The sequence below is a fragment of the Anomaloglossus baeobatrachus genome, chromosome 5, assembly GCF_048569485.1.
Source record: "Anomaloglossus baeobatrachus isolate aAnoBae1 chromosome 5, aAnoBae1.hap1, whole genome shotgun sequence".
Taxonomy (NCBI): domain Eukaryota; kingdom Metazoa; phylum Chordata; class Amphibia; order Anura; family Aromobatidae; genus Anomaloglossus; species Anomaloglossus baeobatrachus.
Window position 1 is genome coordinate 454,000,824 of NC_134357.1, and position 21,921 is coordinate 454,022,744.

General features: G+C 44.9%; 1 protein-coding gene across 1 annotated transcript in view; it reads left to right on the forward strand.

Annotated features, from left to right (window-relative positions):
• KCNK1 (potassium two pore domain channel subfamily K member 1) overlaps positions 1–21,788 on the forward strand; it is a 48,544-nt gene extending 26,756 nt beyond the window's left edge. Inside the window, exon 3 of the mRNA XM_075350564.1 lies at positions 13,012–21,788. Coding sequence (XP_075206679.1) covers positions 13,012–13,283 — 272 coding nt within the window. The 3' untranslated portion in view covers positions 13,284–21,788. The remainder of the gene's footprint in view (positions 1–13,011) is intronic.
• The last annotated feature ends 133 nt before the right edge of the window (positions 21,789–21,921 follow it).

Consider the following 21,921-nt stretch of genomic DNA (forward strand, 5'->3'; position numbering starts at 1 on the left):
TGCGTCAGAGCATTGATGACCCCACTCTATGCACGCCGGACGGGTTTTTCTTCAGGGGTGTTTGAGCACACTGGTGCTAACTATGAACAATTTAGGTGTTGGCCACCCATAGTCCAGTGGCCCAATTGTCCATTTTCGCAATCAAAGAAAAAGAAAACATTTTGTGCACAACATGACAGACATTTTGCATAACTATTTACACTCTAATAAGTACTCTTTACTTTATACAGTAGACTCCCTATACCTTAAAGGGGGTTGTCCCCGAGTGCTGCGCTGGGACCTACGTAGCTCTGGTGTTTGCCCCTGACTACGTGGTACGTCTTCTATCTCAGCACTACAGGTGGGCCTAACCCCCATAGGTAAGCGTGATGGTTGCCTTTGTGATCTAAGAGTCGCCAAGGGTATGACAGGTTCACCACTGACAGGGGGTTGATCCTCCTGTTCCACTGCTGGCGTGTCATCTCGTGCTGGAGCGGACGATTCTTTAGGTGGATCCGGAACCTTTTCCGTTTCTGGCTCGACCAACTGTGGAAACGTCAAAACTGGTACCACTATGGCATTGTTTATTCGGGTCCAAGTTTTGGGGAACTTTCCAAGGATGGTTTGAATTATCTCCCCTTCTTTCTCTTGACTTTGGGGACTTCCTTGTACTCCTTCCATTTCTCTTTGGATTCTGCACCGTTCAGGGCACGCTTTCAGGCGGTCTCGGGAAATTGCTTGATAGGTCTTGCCTTCATCTTTGCTTATGAGGCATACCTTACTATTGTCAAATTTGGAGGGGATAATGGTGTAGGGCTCGCTTTCCCACTGATCATCCAATTTATGCGCCTTCCGCTTCTTCTTGAGGACTTGTTCTCCAGGTGCTAAGGGAGTTGCTGGGGCTGTTTGATTGTAATGCTGTTCTTGTCTCGTTCTTGCTTGAGACAGGCTCCTCTCTACGCACTCCTGGACCTTACGGTACCGCTGCTGCCGTTCTGTGTCCCAATCCTCTATTTCTTGAACCGCCTCAGGCGACACAGTCCCCATCTCAAAGTCTACAGGCAACTTGCCTGGTCTGGCTCGCATCAGGTAAGCGGGGCTGCAGTTGGTCGAATTCACTGGGATGTGGTTGTACAAGTCTACCAGATCTGGCAACTTTTCTGGCCATTGGTTCCTCTCTTCCAGCGGTAGGGTCTTCAGCATATCAATAACCACATGGTTCATTTTCTCGCACAGTCCATTGGTCTGGGGGTGGTACGGTGTGGTTCGAATTTTCTTACAACCGTACATGTTACAGAACTCTTGGAACACTTCAGCCTCGAATGCAGGACCCTGATCCGTCAGTACCCTTTCCGGATAGCCGTGCGGTCGACAAAAGGATGCCTGGAACGCTCTAGCTGCCGTCCTGGCTGTCTGGTCCTTCACAGGCACTACTACCAGGAAACGAGAGTAATGGTCCACAATGGTGAGGGCGTACACATAGCCTGACCGGCTTGGTGTTAACTTCACGTGGTCCAGGGCCACCAACTCCAGGGGCTGTTTCGTGACAATTGGCTGTAGGGGAGACCTTTGGCTGGCATCATCCTTCCGCCTCAAGTTACACGGGCCACAGTCTCGGCACCATTTCTCGATCATCTTTCTCATGTGCACCCAGTAGAACCGATCACGGAGTAAGGCCTCCAACTTCTTCCACCCGAAGTGCCCGGCGTTATCATGATACGCTGCTAGGACCATTGGAGCATCCCTCTGCGGAACCACTATCTGCCAGACAAGTTCATTTGTTCGATAGTTGACATATCTCTTGCAGAGCTTGCCCTGGTAGGTGAACAGTCGTCCCCTCTCCTTCCACAGCTGCTGGGCTTCCTCTGGAGCGTCTGGGCCAAGATGGGTCTCAGCTTGCGCTAGCTTCTCTTTGACCAATCGCACGGCCGGGTCACCGTTCTGTGTTTCTTCCCAATTATGGTGGAGTAAGGGGTTGACCGAGACCCCGTGCTGGCTTGAGCGCTTCACTCCCACAGCATGCTCACACTGGGACACACCTTGGTGATGGAAAGCCGGTAACTCTATCTCTTCGAGTTCATCCATGTCTTCTCCAGACTCGGGCAAGTGAGGCATTCTGGACAGCGCATCAGCATTGTTATTCTTCTTGCCAGCCCGATACTTGATGGTAAAGTCAAAGTTAGACAGCCGGGCCATCCATCGCTGTTCCATCGCACCTAACTTGGCTGTTGCCAGGTGTGTCAACGGATTGTTGTCCGTGAAGATGGTGAACTTGGCCGATGCCAGATAGTGCTTGAAGCGTTCAGTCACTGCCCAAACAATAGCGAGGAACTCCAGCTTGAAGGAACTGTAGTTTTCTGGATTCCTTTCTGTGGGCCGAAGCTTCCTACTGGCGTACGCTATCACCCTCTCTCTGCCTCCCTGTACCTGGGACAGAACTGCTCCCAGTCCCACGTTGCTGGCGTCTGTATACAGTACAAACGGTTGGCTGTAGTCAGGGTAGGCCAGAATTTCTTCTCCCGTGAGAGCCCCTTTCAGCCGGACAAAGGATGTTTCCAGTTGGCTGCTCCATTCAAATGGAGGGCTCTGCTTCTTAGCCTGCTTTGGCTGGCCCACCAGGAGATCTTGAAGGGGCGCTGCTATCTTGGTGAAACCATCAATGAACCTTCGGTAGTAGCCCACCAGTCCAAGGAACTGCCGCACCTCCTTCACTGTGGTGGGTCTTGGCCAGTCCTTGATTACAGTGACTTTCTCCGGATCAGGTGCCACACCTTCTGCGCTGACCACATGACCCAGGTACTGTACCTTTGGCTTCAAGAGGTGACATTTGGACGGCTTGATCTTCAGGCCATATTTCGACAAGGATTCAAACACTTCTGCTAAGTGCTTCAGGTGGTCCTCATAAGTCTTGGAGTAGACTATTACGTCATCCAGGTACAACAGCACGGTTTCAAAGTTGTGGTGGCCCAAGCAGCACTCCATCAACCTTTGGAATGTCCCTGGGGCGTTGCAGAGCCCGAATGGCATACAATTGAACTCACAGAGGCCCATTGGTGTCGTGAATGCAGTCTTCTCCTTGTCCGCCTCTGCCACGGGAACCTGCCAATACCCACTGGTGAGATCCAAGGTGGAGAAATAGTTAGCTGACTTTAAGGCTGTGAGTGACTCCTCTATTCTGGGCAGTGGATAAGCATCTTTATGTGTAATGCGGTTAATTTGCCTGTAATCTACACACATTCTCATTGTACCATCTTTTTTCTTTACGAGCACTAGTGGAGCTGCCCAGGGGCTACAACTATCTCTGATAACCCCAGCCTCCTTCATTTCCCGTAACATTTCCTTGGCACACTGATACTGTGCGGGGGGTACAGGGCGGTATCTCTCTTTAATGGGATGATGATCACCCGTGGGGATTTGATGTTTAACCCCTTTCACCTGCCCAAAATCTAGGGGGTGTTTGCTGAAGACCCGCTCGTACTCCTGTACCACCCGGTAAACCCCATGCTTTTGGTGCGAGGGGGTGGAGTCGGTGCCTACATGTAATTTTTGGCACCAGTCTTCCGGCTGCCCCTTGGAGCCATTGTCTTCCGCCTGGTCGGACGGGATCAAGGGTTCCACTGCTTTAATGGTATTGTTACTGACAGTGTACAGTTTTGCTACAGTGGCGTACCGGGGCAATTTGGCCTCCTCCTCCCCACAATTCAGGACACGGACGGGCACTCTCCCCTTGCGGACGTCCGCTACCCCTCTGGCTATCAGGACTCCAGGCCTACTGTCTGAATACACTGGTTCTACCAAGGCATGGTAATCCTGACCCTTGAGGCCTATTGCTGCCCGACACCATATCAACATTTCACTTCTTGGGGGTATTACAATGGGGAGGGGGTCACTTACCCTCACACTGCCAATTTCTCCTCCGGCCAGCTCTACCTGCTGCCTCCTCATCAGGGCTCTGATCTCCCTCTGTAGGGCACGCTGCTGCCCGGAGCTGGCAGTTTCAGACGCCTGTTGCAACAAAATTATCACTTCGGCAATACAATTTTCTATCACATTTGTACCAAGGGTTAGCAGTGGGTCAGATTCTTTGCGATCTATATCTACAATTATCATCCCCTGACATGGCAATTCCACCCGCCCCACTTTAATGGTTACTTCTTTGTACCCAATTTGAGGTAAGGGCTGACCATTACTGGCCACAATCGTTAAATCATCATCTGGGCCATGGTCAATGTCTGAATCAGCCCAATATCTTTTGTACAGTTTGTGGGGGATGGTTGTTACCTGGGACCCCGTATCCAGGAGGGCATTCAAAGGGATCCCATCCAGCACAATGGGAAGGACCGGGCGTCCTCCCACATACTTGCTGCGGCTGGGGTTTGAGCCGGGCTTCCTCACACCTGGGGGTTGGCTCCTGGCCCCAGGCTCGGCCCGTTTAAAGGACAGCGTCGTGCAATGTGGCCCGCCTGGTTGCAGTGGCGGCAGATCGGTTGTCCAGTTGAATCATACCGGTCTGTGTCTCTGCCTCGGGTCGGCGGAATCCTCCTCTGTCGCATCCATGGGACGTCCTCTGGGCTGGAGGCCAACTCGATTTTTGCAGGCGAGGGGGTCATTTGTAGAGACTGCACGGTCTTGGCAAGGGCAGCCACAGTCTTGGCCAGCTCCTGGAACTGCTGTCTGAGCTCTGCAGTGGGATCCTTATCCAGGGACTGCGCCTCAGCCCCTGCAGTGGCTCGTGTTGCAGGCACCACCCCGGGGTACGTGATAGCAAGAGGCCGGAGGGGTACTGGGTCATTCGGTGTAGATTCTCTCAGTACCCTGATGGCCTGGTCCTTAAACTTGGCAAAGTCCAGAGCAGGGTTCTGCAGGACCATGATACGCAGCTGGGTCCTGTGGGCATCTGACAGGAGCCCCTCTATGAACTGCTCAGTTAGGAGTTTGTCTTCTTCACGTACACTCTCTGGATCCACCTGTTTAACTGCTTTCAGGGCCTCCTGCAAGTTTAAGGCATAGTCCCTTATGCTGTCTGTGGCCCGCTGCTTGCACCCAAAGAATCTCATCTTTATCTCTGCTGCGGTGCGGGTGTCAAACGTACTCTTTAGCTTGGCCAGTATCTGGGCTGCTGTCCCTTTATCTGTATCAGGCCAGGACTTCGCTTCACGCTGGGCTGCGCCGGCTAGCTGTCCCATTACTATGCCCACCTTCTGGCTCTCAGTCAGAGGATACACCCGGAACAAGCTGTGCAGGCTTTCTCTGAAGTCACTCAAGGTATGGGACTCCCCGGAGTACTGCGGCAGCCATTCTGCTCCTGGTATGTACGGCATGGTGATCGGCATTACCGGCGCTACAGTGGGGGCTGGGGCGACGGCGACTGGGACTACTTCGGCCGGTGCTGCGGCGCCCTGGGCGATGGCAGCCACCTGCTCTCCCTCGGAGTCGGACATCTTCCTCCCCCTTAGTGAACCTTACCAGGCTCCGTTCACTTTTCAAATTTTCTTCCGGGTCGCGCGGGGTTAACAGCGCTCTGCTCTGATGGCGCGCTCCCTTCGCGCTCTTTGTCAGGCACGCCCCCCTTCTTCCTGCGCTCGGCGCGGCTAATGGCGGCGGCAATTTACAACCAGTACACAGTCTTTTACACAGTTCTTCAGGCGCACAGTACCCGGTGTGACCGGGCACGAAATCCTGTTTGTGACGCCAAAAGTTGACTCGCCCACCCCAGGGCTATGGGACACCCGGTGCCGGGCTGGACTAGTCCGGTGGTAGTCAGTGGTGGCTGGGCCCGGCTCCGTGGCCCTGGTGGGTGTCAGTAGAATATGTGGCTTGCTTGTTAATGGTTGTGTTCGTGACGCCACCTGTGGTATGCGGCTAATAAGCCGCCGCTGCCGTGTGAGGCCTCCGGGATGATATTATGGCAGCTATGATGGTACTGCTCCCCACAGGTGGAGCAATGCCCGGGGCACAGTTGGTGCTTGTGAAAGTCTATGGTGCTGTGTGACTAACACGGTGCAGGGCCGACAGGCGAGGAAAGAACCAGGCACAAACAACAGTCTCTTTACCTTTTCCTCTTTTACTCTGGGAACAGTCCAGTCCTGGGAGACCGTTACAGGTGGTGATGGGGATCCGGTCGGCCTGGAAGTACTTGGGGTGATCTTTCTGGCCAGCTGAGTATGAGGCCTACTCCTGTACCTTTCTTGGTGATGATAGGACCCTGCTTCTCTGAATCCAGCAATGGCCCTCTTCGCTGCTGGGACCAATAGCACGTCCCTTCCCTCTGTAGGTGGCTGCGCAGGCCCACTCCCTGGTGCTTCTCCGCTGGGGTCCACACCGGGCCCTGATGCTGCAGCTGTACCTTGGATGTGTCTGGGCCAGGGGCTTGCAGCTCCCCTGCCCTTCGGATTCGGCTACCAGGGACGGATTTTATACCCTGGCAACCACAGACTCCGATGTCCGAGTCTCTCTGCTGCCTCTCAGCTACTCCTGCTTCTCTGGGCCAAACTGCTCCAGCTCTAGGCCCCAGATTCACAGGACAGCTCACTCTGTGTCTGTTCACTTCTGCTGCTCCCTACAGACTAACTAACTCCTCCCCCAGGTCAGGCTTAAGGAAGCTCCCTGAAACTTCAGGTTCAGAGCTCCCCCTACTGGCCTGAGGGAGAAACTGCGGTGGATGTTAACTTACTGGCCAGTAGATTTCCCCATTACCTCCAGGCTCAGCATTAACCCTCAGGAGGGCAATGCCGTTGTGGCGACCAGGTCCTAGGGCGCCACAGTTGTGCATCAGCAGCTATGTTGCTAGCGATGTTGCTTAGTGTGACGGTACCTTTACACACACACTGATAGCAGATGTTCTCATGTCTGTTGCTGTATCTCTAGATAAGCTTTAGTCTGGCTTTACAGATGTATCTGGCAGACATCTCTTTTTAGTATTCTGACTTCAAAACTAGGCTGTAAGTGTAGGGTGCTGGAGACACCATTTCTAAGAATATCTGTATGTACAATTATTCACACAAATAGATTTCATCACGATTCAAGGAGAAAGTTCATTTTCAAGCTGAATTCTTGTAGTTATGTACAATTACATTAGGTAAAAAAGATGATTTTGAACCAGGGCTGTATAGATGTGATGCTAGCAAGATGGCTGACATACTAGTGATGTGTCGGTCGTGAACGATCTGACACAAAGATCCGGCTCCCTGCTGTGACCGACAGGAGTCGGATCACCAAAGTGAGCCACTAAAATCGCTAAACGGCTCTTTTCGCCGCTGAAACCCCGCCCACCCACGTCTAAACCCCGCCAACTCTGCGATCTCATTTGTCCCTTGTAAGTGGGCGGGGTTTATCCGCGGGTGGGCGTGGTTTCAGCGGCGTCACTATAATCTTAAATATGTGTTCACCTGGGGGGAACACATATTTAATAAGGAGCCGAGAACGATCCGAATGAGCCGGCTCTTTTTGGTGAGCGGAACCATGGGAACCGGATCACCAAAAAGAGCCAGACTGCCCATCACTATGACATACACTATCTGGGGAAGAATAAGGGAGTAGTTGCTGACATCAGAGCTGAGTAGGCAGATAGAGAGGACAAGCCTCTAAAGGCAAACCTTATTGCATATCAGTGTAACAGAATACAATGACAATACAGTACTATATTAAGCTGGTGTCACACACAGCGACAACGACAACGACGTCGCTGCTACGTCACCATTTTCTGTGACGTTGCAGCGACGTCCCGTCGCTGTCGCTGTGTGTGACATCCAGCAACGACCTGGCCCCTGCTGTGAGGTCGCCGGTCGTTGCTGAATGTCCAGCTTCATTTTTTGGTCGTCACTTTCCCGCTGTGACACACACATCGCTGTGTGTGACAGCGAGAGAGCGACGAAATGAAGCGATCAGGAGCCGGCACTGGCAGCTGCGGTAAGCTGTAACCAGCGTAAACATCGGGTAACCAAGGGAAGACCTTTCCCTGGTTACCCGATGTTTACGCTGGTTACCAGCCTCCGCTCTTGCTGCCAGCGCCGGCTCCTGCACTATGACATGTGGCTGCAGTACACATCGGGTAATTAACCCGATGTATACTGTAGCAAGGAGAGCAAGGAGCCAGCGCTAAGCAGTGCGCGCGGCTCCCTGCTCTCTGCACTGACATGTAGCTGCAGCACACATCGGGTTAATTAACCCGATGTGTACTGTACCTAGGATAGCAAGGAGCCGGCGCTAAGCGCGGCTCCCTGCTCTCTGCACATGTAGCGACGTTATGATCGCTGCTTCTGCTGTGTTTGACAGCTAAGCAGCGATCATAACAGCGACTTACAAGGTCGCTGTTACGTCACCGAAAATGGTGACGTAACAGCGACGTCGTTGTCGCTGTCGCTTAGTGTGAACCCAGCTTTACTCTCAAGTCATTAAACATGACACTCTTCTTGCTTGGGATGTCTATTTAGGTGGACGGTCATGTCTTGGTAGGGTTGCAGTTGTACCATACACCTTCCATTTCTGGATGATGGATTGAACAGTGCTCCGTGAGATGTTCAGAGCTTGGCCTATTTTTTTATAACCTAACCCTACTTTACTCTTCTCTACAACTTTATCCCTGACCTGTCTGGTGTGTTTCTTAGTTTTCATGATGGTGTTTGATCCCTAATCTTCTCAAACAACCCTCTGCAGCCTTCACAGAACAGCTAATTTACTAATTAGGTGACTTCTGAAGGCAATTAGTAATTCGGTATTTTATTTAGGGGTATCAGACTACAGGGCGCTGAATACATACAAAAGTATATCACAATTTTCAGATTTATATTTTTTAAAATATTTGGGAAACCATGTATCATTTCCTTTACACCTCACAAATACTCGATACTTAGTATTGGAATAGCACATAAAATCCCAATAAAATATATTTGTTTCTGGGTGTAACAAAAAAAAAAAATAGCACTGTGATTAAACTTTTGTCTCACTTTATATCTGTATACAAATAAAAAAAAGCGTCTCAATCAGTCTAATGTAGGTTGTGATATGAAGAAAAAAAAAGTCAAGTCTTTAAAACAAAAATATTTAATATAAAAACAATATTTAAACAATAGGTCATTTTGTGATGACCTTTAAAACAGTTGTTGGACAAACACTCATTCAGCAAAAAGTCTATTGACAACAACACTGTACACATGAATGCACGGCTCAGCCGATGGAAAGATTTGGGACCCCCATTCATATAAGATGGCTGGTCTTCCAGATTCGTCGGTTCAGCAGACTTACCTATAATGTAATGGGGTCCCTTACTGTGATTTACAAGATCACATTGTAAAGAATGAAATCTTTCCTGTAGTTTCTCCTTTTAAATTCTGGTGTCCTAAAAATTATGGGGGAAATATACTGAATTAGGAACAAATGTATAAAGCCATGGACAGAACCAATTTAAGCTATTCTGAGACATAAGAGTTCTTCTATAGGTATTGAACAATAGTAACTGTGAGGTCACTATGCCACTGGCTGGGCTTACCCTGGAGGGGCATGGCTAAGTGACTACCTTGTCTTCACTAGCGCCTCAGATGGTGAGGATAGGCTTGAGCCATAAGGGTGGTCACCAGGTGGCACTCCAGGGCAGTCCTCAAATCTTCAGCAGCTGATCAATTGGTCAAGGTGCAAGTGCAAAATACCAAGGACAAAAGCAGAGACTGGTCAGACAATCCAAGGTCAGGGCAGTGCAAGTACGAAGTACCAAGGACAAAGCAGAGACATGGTCAAACACTCCAAGGTCAGGGTAGGCAGCACAAGATGAAAATTCGAAACCAAAGTCAAGAGCGGAAAGGTCAGGATAAACATGTAAATAAGCCAGGTCGGTATCAGAAGAGTCAAACTGAAATACAGCCACACAGAGCACAAGACAGGGACTGACTTGTATAAAAGCATAGGCAAGGTGTGGAGGGAGGAGCTACCTAAGGCTGCTTTCACACATCCGGTTTTTGCAGTGCGGCTCAATCCGGCTCAAAAACCTATGCAACGGATGCAGAGAAAAAAACGGATCCGTTGCATAAGTTTTTCCATGCGGCCCGTTCGTTTTTTGACAGATGCGGCTTGATACTGAGCATGCGCAGTGCAAAAAAACGCCAGCCGGATGCAGTTTTTGCCGCATCCGGCGTCCATAGACTTGCATTGTAAATCGCGCAACATTCCATCCGGCCGCCGCATGGGCTAAATATGCCGCATCTGGCAAAAACTGGACGCAACGCAAGGCCATGCGGCACAATACGGCACTAATGCAAGTCTATGCGGAAAAACGGTTGCGTTTTTTCTGCAAAGCGCCGTATTGTGCCGCTCAGCAAAAACCGGATGTGTGAAAGTAGCCTAATATATGCGCTATTGGCACGGGATAGGCCTGAGAAGCAACACTCGTTGCAGACAGGGGATTACACTCCAGCAAAGTCGTGCGACGCCTCACTACATTCAGCACAGCTACATCCTCTTGTTGCTCGTGACTGGCAGCACTTACCAGCCGTGCAAGTCATCGGCATGACAGTAACAATATATTTTCCCTTGTATAGTTCAGTTCTACAGTCCAGCTTTCTTGGAGCATCATACACATTTAATAAATGTAGTCAGAGGTGAAAGGTTCTCCTCAAATTTTCTCATGTAAATGAAACCTGAGCAGCTTATTATGATACATTCTACAATTTTATCCTTTGTGTCCTCACCCTTTTCAATATCATTGTTTGCTCTCAGTGAATCCTAATCTTTCTATTGTCACTCTGAAGGTTTTTCAGCATTGATACAATGGAACCAATCTTGCAAATCCTCTGTGAGCTAAATATATCAGATGCTATCTGTGGAATTTGCAACAATGTATAACAGCTGTTACAATCTATCAGTCTGGAGTGCAGGCTGTTTAGCTCACAGAGAGACTGGCCCACATATGCTGCTGGCTTGGATGGCATAAAGGACCTGACAGGTTCCCTTTAATGCTTAGAAGTCCAGTGGGAGGGAATAAAAGGTGATTGACAGCAAAACACATTAAATGGGTGTCAGCTGGCAGCTATTTTGGCAGTCTCTCTCAGACACAGGAAACCTAGCTTGATGCTTATGTGTTCTCAAATGAGAGAGCCGCTGCCAGACGTCTCTTAGAGAACAAAAGGATCGGCAGGTCAGACTTGAGAGCTTATTAAAGAGGTAGTCCGCTACAAAGTATAGTGGCCACATCGATGTAAAGCTGAAACGGAAGGCTTTTCCTAAATGCCTTCTGTTGTCACTTCTGCCTGTGAGAGGCGCTATCGCTGTTTGCTCATCCCCCATCACGTTACCCCCGGCTGCAGTGACCTCTGGTGTCCGGTGATGTCACATCAACATCTGGAATTTGAGTTTAACCAAGCATCACCGAAGTAGGACCCAGTCGCCATGAGTGACTGGGTTTTGGGCGGAGATTCATTGCACGTCACAGCCCATAATCTCTCCTTCACCGCAGAGCACCACAAGCACGAGCTCTTATGTGCAGTGACACTCTTCCCACAGCCCAGTTACTCATGGTGGCTGGGTCCCAACTCGGTAATGCTGGGTCAACTTCCAATTCCGGAAGTTGACGTGACATCACCGGACATCAGAAGTCACTGCAACAGGTGGTCACATGATGGGGGATGAGCGGATAACGATAGCGCCTCTCTCAGGCTGAATTGACAACAGAAGGTATTTAGAAAAAGCCTTCTGTCACAGTTTTGCTTGATGTGGCCACTATGCTTTGAAAGTGGACAACCTTTTTAAACCCCCCCAACAATAAGTACTCAGGGGCTCTCATAAAACAGTAGACTGTCGGCTGAACCTATCGCTTGGTTGACATCAGTCTAATGTGTATGGGGGCTTTACTCTGTAAGCACAGTCATACAGACTGTCAATCATTAAAGGGAACCTGTCACCGGTTTTTCGGCCTATAAGCTACGGCAACTACCAGTGGGCTCTTATACACAGCATGTTAGAATGCTGTAGATAAGAGCCCAGGCAGCTGTGTACAACATAAACACTTTATAATACTCACCTAAACTAGTCGCTGTGGTGGATGTGGCTCAGATGGGCGTCTTCATCATTCGGTGCCGGGGCCGCCTCTTTCGGCCATCTTCGTCCTCCTTCAGAAGCCTGTGTGCATGACGCATCTACGTCATACACACACGCCGGTCCCGCGCATGCACACTACAATACTTTGATCTGCCCTGCTCAAGGTAGATCAAAGTGCGCCTGCTCAGGACCTAAATGCCGGCAAGTGTGTATGATGTCGGACGCGTCATGCACCGCGGCTTCCAAAGAACGACAGAGGCAGCGACAAAGATGGCCGAAAGAGGCACCACCTGCACTGGAGGACGAAGACTCCCATCTGAGCCACATCCACTGCAGCGACTGGTTTAGGTGAGTATTATAAACTCTTTTTATGTTGTACATAGCGGCCTGGGCTCTTACATACAACATGTTAGAATGCTGTATATAAGAGCCCACTGGTGGTTGCCGCAGCTTATAGGCCGAAAAACCGTTGACAGGTGCCCTTTAAGTGAGACCACCCACTGAACTCCAAAACATAAAAAGAGCAAGGGTTTAATCAATAACAGATTTTAATACATCGTTTCCAACAAATTATATATCAACCCACTCAGCATTTTGTGCGCTACAACATGATACCAGTAGTTAGGGGAACCTGCCAACACGAAAATCCTCTATGACAAACCTTTAGCTGTGTCAAATACTAGGTTTGTAGACATTTTTAACCTTTGGATATAAACCAGAATATGCCTGTTCTCTGACAGTAGTCAAATATTTGGAACATAGTGAGTTATTCAAGGACAAGGTAAGTAAAGAATACAACTTTTTATTTTAGAACAAGAAGACTAAAAAGTAAAAAAAAGAGAGAAAATTGTAAAAATTGATTGCTTTTATGGAGTGTATAAACTATAAATGTGTTCATCGATGCAGGACCCATCTCACACCTATAGAATCTCCAAAACAGGATTTCCAAGATGTTTCATAAATCCTTTATCTATATTAATCTACATCTTTTTTTCTTTATCCTCACAGTCTACTTGTTACTTGGTCTCATTGCGATGCTGGTGGTCCTTGAGACATTTTGTGAACTTCAGGAGTTCAAATTGTTCCGTAAACTGTTCTACGTGAAGAAGAAGAAAGACGAGGATCAGGAGAACATTGTGGAGCACGACGAGCTGGCCTTCTCCTCCATCTCAGACCAGGTTGCGTCGTTAAAGGAGGAGCAAAAACTGAACGAACCATTTGTGGCCTTACAGCCGGTGGTTAATTACACAAGTGATGGCTCCATAAATAATGAACACTAAAGTCGAGGAAGAGCCAAGGTTCCTCTGCGTGGAGCTGAATACCTCAGTTTTAAATATTAGCACAAATCTTGCACAAGTCGGTCTGTTTATCAAGTCCTAATATTTGGGGAGTGATCTGGTTGTAAAAAAAATGTAAATGAGCCATGTGCTCTTATATTTATGATATTGTGTGCTGACCCAGACTCCGATCCCAGGAGGAGGAGGAGATCTAACCAAGAGAAGTTTGCACAGGAGATACTGTAAATCAGCAACATACAGTTTGTCTAGATATAAGTGTGTGTTATATATATATATATATATATATATATACATAAGTTTTCCTCAAAGATGAGTTAGGGCTTGAGATGAGTGAACCCGTGGACATTCGGGTCTCCACCCACATACAGCCAGCCAAAAACAGAACACGTCATGGGGCGGGTGGGCAGGGTTTTTCCATTTTTTGTTTGGTGAACACTACATCCAATCACGCTGTTGTTACCCCCAGCAGGAGCCATTCTAACACTGCAAGCCGCTCTCTGGGCTGAGAGCACCAAGAGTGGTTTGCATACGTAAAACACCCAAAGTCTGTGTTTGGTACGAACACTGAACCTCGGGTTCACTCCTCTCTAATTAGGGCTTATTATCAGGGGATGTCTTATTTTTCCATGAACAACAATCTACATTTATTCTTGAACCAAAAATCATTATTTATTCAATTATAGACTAAAGATATAAAGAGGACATCACCTTGTAAGACCGGGATCAGCCTAAAGGACCCTTTACACACTGAGACTTTCTAGCGATCCCGACCTGGCTGTGATCGCTGGAAAGTCACTGGTAAGCTGTCAAACAGGCAGAATGACTTAGAACGACTTAAGAACGACTTAGAACTGGGTTCTAAGTCGCTAACGATGTCGTTATAACAGTGTCAAACACACCGATGCATGCTGCGCAGCGGGAAACAATGGACCAAAAAATAGTCCTGAAAGATTTGTAGCGATCAGCGACCTCACAGCGGGGGCCAGGTCACTGATGCGTGTCACACACTGCAATGTCGCTGGGGAGGTCGCTATTACATCACAAAATCGGTGACTTTACAGCGATATCGCTAGCGATGTTGCAGTGTGTAAAGGGGCCTTAAGGCATACAATGAGGAAGCTGAAGGATAAGATAAAAAAATAAGTATGCAAAAAACCCAAGGGATCACCTATAAATGATTAATGTTTATTGAAAAGCCGATAGGCTGTAAACAATGACTAGACAATAGAGCTGAAGCCTGCCCTATCTAATCAAATAATACACAGGATTATAATAAATACATCAAATAGTATACATATGCCCAAGCCTTAATATGACAGAGATGAAGGTTAATCAGGTAGTAACAAGAGTTTGAAGGCAGAGATTAAAAATGATCAAATGTAGATAGTGGCAAAATATAGCCAAATCTACTACCAGCACAACCTGAAGGGTAAAAAAAGGGAAGATAGGATGGAAACCCTACCTATACCTACACACAATAGAACTGAGTAAATATAGTCAAACCAATAATTTTTTTGGGTCAAATTAAGATGACTTAGGGGTACTTTGCAAGCTGCGACATCGCTACTGCGATATCGTCGGGGTCAAATCGAAAGTGACGCACATCCGGCGCCGGTAACGATGTCACAACGTGTAAAGCCTAGATGCGCCGATAAACGATCACAAAAGTGTCGAAAATCGGTGATCTGTGTAGCGTCGGTCATTTTCATAATGTCGCACCAATAGGAGATACGATGTTGTTCCTCGTTCCTGCGGCAGCACACATCGCTGTGTGTGAAGCCGCAGGAGCGAGGAACATCTCCTTACCTGCCTCCACCGGCGATGCGGAAGGAAGGAGGTGGGCGGGATGTTTACGTCCTGCTCATCTCCGCCCCTCTGCTTCTATTGGCCGCCTATTGTGTGACGTCGCTGTGACACCACACGACCCGCCCCCTTAGAAAGGAGGTGGGTCGCCGGTCAGAGGTAAGGTAAGTGCGTGTGAAGCTGCCGTAGCGATAATGTTATGATATCACAAGATATCGCATGTGCGACGGGGGCGGGTACTATCGCGCTCGGCATCGCTAGCCGATGCTAGCGATGTCGCAGCGTGCAAAGTACCCCTTAATCTTTATAGCATAAATAGACACAATCACAATCGATAAATCCTGGAAAAACAATTCTAATAGACAAAAGGTCAAAGACAAGGCATGGTGGAAAAAAACATGCGGTAAGTACTGAGAAGATAGGGGGAAGAGAGAACAGCACATGTATCGCCACCAAAAGTGTGGCTTCCTCAGGGTCAAAGTGAAATTTACATGGCTATAACACACACATACATATATATATATATATATATATATATATTTATTTATTTATTTATACACACATATTGATTATCAACAGCTGCTGAGAATGGTGAGGTAGAAAGTTAGATGAGATAGGCGTTATAGAAAATATATTGCGCGTGCCCGAACGTATATTTGTGAATAAGGTTGAATAAATATATGTAATGCACACGCACGCGCTGGAGGCATGAATACAGTTTATTCAGAGCTTCGAATGCTCATGAGCGAGTACACGAAATATAGCCATGACCAAAGCCAAACTAAAGCCTTTGCTCTCCTGTCATCAACTCATTCACAGATCATGTCTTCCAGCTCAGGAAATAAATGTCACCAATTTGATCCACACTTGCACGTCTTACCATTCCCCTTGTAACATGTTGACTGAAGTTATTGTATTCTGTTCACCATTTTCAGACCATTCGGATATCCAATATCTCTTTAGAAAAAGCAGTAAGATTTTTGCCCTGAGAGTCCTTGACAATTCCTTTTTTGTACTCGATGAAATAGCTCTTTCTTTTTACACCCATGTGGTCTGGGGGTCAAAATACTAGTATAGTGTATTTCTTGTTCATCTGTTTACATTCAGATCTGAGTGTCAAAGCCTGGCACTTGCCTATCTGTATTGCTTTAGGTCTTGTTAGCTGTTTTTTCGTGCCCTTCTTTTTGGGGGGAGGTTCTTCTTTCCTTGATGAAAGGTCTAACATTCTATGCTGCATTCTATGCCAATTTATTTTACATTTTACATGTATAGCTGCCTGGACACTATCTTAAATTGACTTTTGTATGAACTGAAACTAGGGCTCATTTTTGGAGTAGGGCTTATATTTTGAGCATTCTCAAAAATCCTGAAAGATCATGCTAGGGCTTATTTTCAGGGTAGCTCTTACTATATCGGAATATGGGTGATGCTGCACTAAGAAAAGCTTATCTTGTACCAGCCATACATATATAATTATAAACCAATCGATACCCAGGTTATACCAGCATGCTCCATATCACTATATATAGAAGATGTATAACTTATACCAACTGTACATATATAATTATATACAGAATATACCCAGGTTATACCAGCATGCTCCATATCACTATATACAGAAGATATATAACTTATACCAGCTGTACATATATAATTATATACAGAATATACCCAGGTTATACCAGCATGCTCCATATCACTATATACAGAAGATGTATAACTTATACCAGCTGTACATATATAATTATATACAGAATATACCCAGGTTATACCAGCAAGCTCTATATCACTATATACAGAAGATGTATAACTTATACCAGCTGTACATATATATTTATATACAGAATATACCCAGGTTATACCAGCATGCTCCATATCACTATATACAGAAGATGTATAACTTATACCAGCTGTACATATATAATTATATACAGAATATACCCAGGTTATACCAGCACGCTCCATATCACTATATACAAGAAGATGTATAACTTATACCAGCTGTACATATATAATTATATACAGAATATACCCAGGTTATACCAGCATACTCCATATCACTATATACAGAAGATGTATAACTTATACCAGCTGTACATATATAATTATATACAGAATATACCCAGGTTATACCAGCATACTCCATATCACTATATACAGAAGATGTATAACTTATACCAGCTGTACATATATAATTATATACAGAATATACCCAGGTTATACCAGCATGCTCCATATCACTATATACAGAAGATGTATAACTTATACCAACTGTACATATATAATTATATACAGAATATACCCAGGTTATACCAGCATGCTCCATATCACTATATACAGAAGATGTATAACTTATACCAGCTGTACATATATAATTATATAGAGAATATACCCAGGTTATACCAACATGCTCCATATCACTATATACAGAAGATGTATAATTTATACCAACTGTACATATATAACTATACTAGCTGTACTATCTGGCTTCGCCCGGGTTAATAACTGCTGTTAACAAAATAGAATGTATTAACAAAAATGTATTCTGCACACAAAAACCACAAAACAAATATATAGAAATGTAATTATTAAAAGGCAAAAACTAAGCTAATAGAAGCATTTCACAACATATATTTCACCACAGATATTCCACACAGATTTAACATCCTATGACCTCACACATACTGAGAATGTCCTCTGTTGCCTATATTAACCAATCAGAGCTCAGATTAATTAACTGTAGCAAAATAGAAGCTAAGCTGTGATTGGTTGCTATTGGCAGCCTGATAAATCTCCAGGCAACAGAAAGCCCTCCCCCTGACAGTATATATTAGCTCACACATACACATATAGACAGGTCATGTGACTGACAGCTGCCGTATTTCCTATATGGTACATTTGTTGTTCTTGTAGTTTGGCTGCTTATTAATCAGATTTTTATTTTTGAAGGATAATACCAGACTTGTGTGTGTTTAGGGCGATTATGTGGTGAGGTTGGTGTATGTGTGGTGAGATGTGTGCTGAGGGTGGTATATGTGTTCAAGCACGTGGTAGTGTGTGGCGCATATTGTGTGTGTGTTCATATCCCCGAGTGTGGTGAGTATCCCATGTCGGGGCCCCACCTTAGCAGCTGTACGGTATATACTCTTTGGCGTCATCGCTCTCATTCTTTAAGTCCCCCTTGTTCACATCTGGAGCTGTCAATTTGCCCCCAACACTTTTTGTTTCACTTTTTCCTCATTATGTGGATAGGGGCAACATTGATTGGTAAATTGGAACACGCGGGGTTAAAATTTCGCCTCATACCATAGCACCCAGCGCTGCCCGGGATAGTAACTGTCTCTCTGTTTCTCTACCATTCTCTGTCTGTCTCCCCCTCTGTATATAACTCTCTGTCTGTCTGTTTCTCCGTCTGTCTCAATCTCTTTCACAATCTGTCTATCTCTGTCACTTTCCCTGTCTGTCACTTTCCCTGTCTGATAACAGAGAGAAATTGTAGAATGGGGCTTTGTAAACCGCGCCAAAGATCACTGATGAAATCTTGGATTAATGTAAACTTTTTATTCTTGCACAGGTCTACGCGTTTCAGGAGACTCTGCTCCCTTCCTCAGGACCAAACAGGCATAAGTTACATCAGATCTCTAACTGCTCCACATCACTATATACTAGAAGATGTATAACTTATACCATCTGTACATATATAATTATATACAGAATATACCCAGGTTATACCAGCATGCTCCATATCACTATATACAGAAGATGTATAACTTATACCAGCTGTACATATATAATTATATACAGAATATACCCAGGTTATACCAGCATGCTCCATATCACTATATACAGAAGATATATAACTTATACCAGCTGTACATATATAATTATATACATAATATACCCAGGTTATACCAGCATGCTCCATATCACTATATACAGAAGATATATAACTTATACCAGCTGTACATATATAATTATATACAGAATATACCCAGGTTATAGCAGCATGCTCCATATCACTATATACTAGAAGATGTATAACTTATACCATCTGTACATATATAATTATATACAGAATATACCCAGGTTATACCAGCATGCTCCATATCACTATATACAGAAGATATATAACTTATACCAGCTGTACATATATAATTATATACAGAATATACCCAGGTTATACCAGCATGCTCCATATCACTATATACTAGAAGATGTATAACTTATACCATCTGTACATATATAATTATATACAGAATATGCCCAGGTTATAACAGCATGCTCCATATCACTATATACAGAAGATGTATAACTTATACCAGCGGTACATATATAATTATATACAGAATATACCCAGGTTATACCAGCATGCTCCATATCACTATATACGAGAAGATGTATAACTTATACCAGCTGTACATATATAATTATTTACAGAATATACCCAGGTTATACCAACATGCTCCATATCACTATATACAGAAGATGTATACCTTATACCAGCTGTACATCTATAATTATATACAGAATATACCCAGGTTATACCAGCATGCTCCATATCACTATATACGAGAAGATGTATAACTTATACCAGCTGTACATATATAATTATTTACAGAATATACCCAGGTTATACCAGCATGCTCCATATCACAGCTGTACATATATAATATATATGGTTAGCTGCTTTGGTAGAGTATTGAAGTTATGCACTGCCCTCTAGTGATCACTGTATGTCTTACATCATTTCTTATGACCAGAATGTGTGATGTTCCTGTCCCAAGAAATGTTACCTTTTTTATTTATATTTTTTGTTTTCTGAACACATATCTTTTATATAGGGATTTGATAAACAGACCTATTAGAATGTTTTACATGCAATATATAAATATTTGCTATTTTAGGTACTGTAGATGTTGAGATAATTATTTTAAATGTATGGACTCGGCGGAATTCTTTTAGATATATTTTTGTAAAGATATAAATACAATGGTGCTGAGGGAATTCATGAATCCTTGAACTTTCACTGATCTAAATTATTCCAGGAATCTCAATGTATTATTTTTTTTTTAAGAGATCAAAATTATAAAGGATTATGTTGGACGGATGAATATAAGAAATTGAAACATTTGTGGCATAAATGCAATAACTGGAATCGTTTTACAAAAACACCTTGGAACTCATTCACTATTTTGCATGTACATTTTATGTTATCCATGGTTTATCATGTACTGATCACAAGTAATGCTATATATTCTACTCCAGAGCTGCGCTCATCATTCTGCTGGTTAAGTCGTTGTATATATGCATGACACTACTTATCCAATGCTGATCTTAATTTACACTCTGACATATATCCCAGAGCTGCACTCTCTATTTTACCGGAGGAGTCACTGTGTACATAAAGTACTTGTTCTGTACTGATTCTAAATTACATCTTGTATTATACTCCAGAGCTGCACTCACTATTACGATGAAGTCTTCTTGTACATGCATTACATTACTTATCCTGTACTGATCCTGAATTACATCCTATATTGTACTCCAGAGCTGTACTCAAAATTCTGCTGGTTGAGTCACTGTGTATATATATTACATTACTTACCCAGTGCTGATACTGATTACAGTACTCCAGAGCTGCACTCACTTTTCTGCTGGTGCAGTCACTGTGTACATACATTAAATTACTTATCCTCCTGTACTGATCCTGAATTACATCCTGCATCATACTCCAGAGCTGCACTCACTCTTCTGCTGGTGCAGTCACTGTGTACATACATTACATTACTTATCCTCCTGTACTGATCCTGAGTTACATCCTGCATCATACTTCAGAGCTGCACTCACTGTTCTGCTGGTGTAGTCACTGTGTACATACATTACATTACTTACAAAGTGTTGATTCTCACTTACATCCTGCATTATACTTCAGAGCTTCCCTCAATGTTCTGCTGGTGGAGTCACTGTGTATATACATTACATTGTGTACATACATTACATTACTAATCCTGTATATACTAATTCTGAGTTACAACCTACATTATACTCCAGAGCTGCCCTCACTGTTCTGCTGGTAGTCACGGTGTACATATAGTACATTACTTATGCTACACTGATCCGGAGTTATAGCCTGTATTATACTCCAGAGCTGCACTCACTATTCTGCTGGTGCAGTCACTGTGTATATACATGACATTACTAATCCTGAGTTACATCCTGAATTGTACTCCAGAGCTGCACTCAGTATTCTTCTTGTGGAATCACTGTGTACATACATTATCTTACTAATTCTGAGTTACATCCTGTATTATACTCCAGAGCTGCACTCATGTTTCTTCTGGTTGTTGTTGAAAAGCTTCAGGGACCTTATGAATAGACACTTTCCTTTCAGTAGAAATATGCAGATACTGAACAAGCAGGCAGTGACAGGAAATTGATCTCAATAGTAGCACAGTGTACAGAATAAGGTGATTTTGGCTTTGTACAGGTACATTTTCTTTCTCTGTGACATGTTATGGGGCTGGGTGTATACGAGCTGACAGTTCTGCTTCTACCTTGTAGCTTCCATGGTACCTCATTTGGATTTGCACTGTAATGTAGGGTGTAAATATGTGTAATTTAGTATGTGTCTTCCAGAATTCCAGAGACTTGAAAATTCTACTAAAAGTTTGTAAATAAAGTAATGTGTCATGAATTCTGTTGTATATTGTGTTTTCTTTCTAGGAAGGCAACACTTATTTTTTTAATGTAATGGGTTTTTTTAATGTAGAAACCCTCCATAGACCAAAGAAACACAAGAGAAAGAAAGATGCCACAT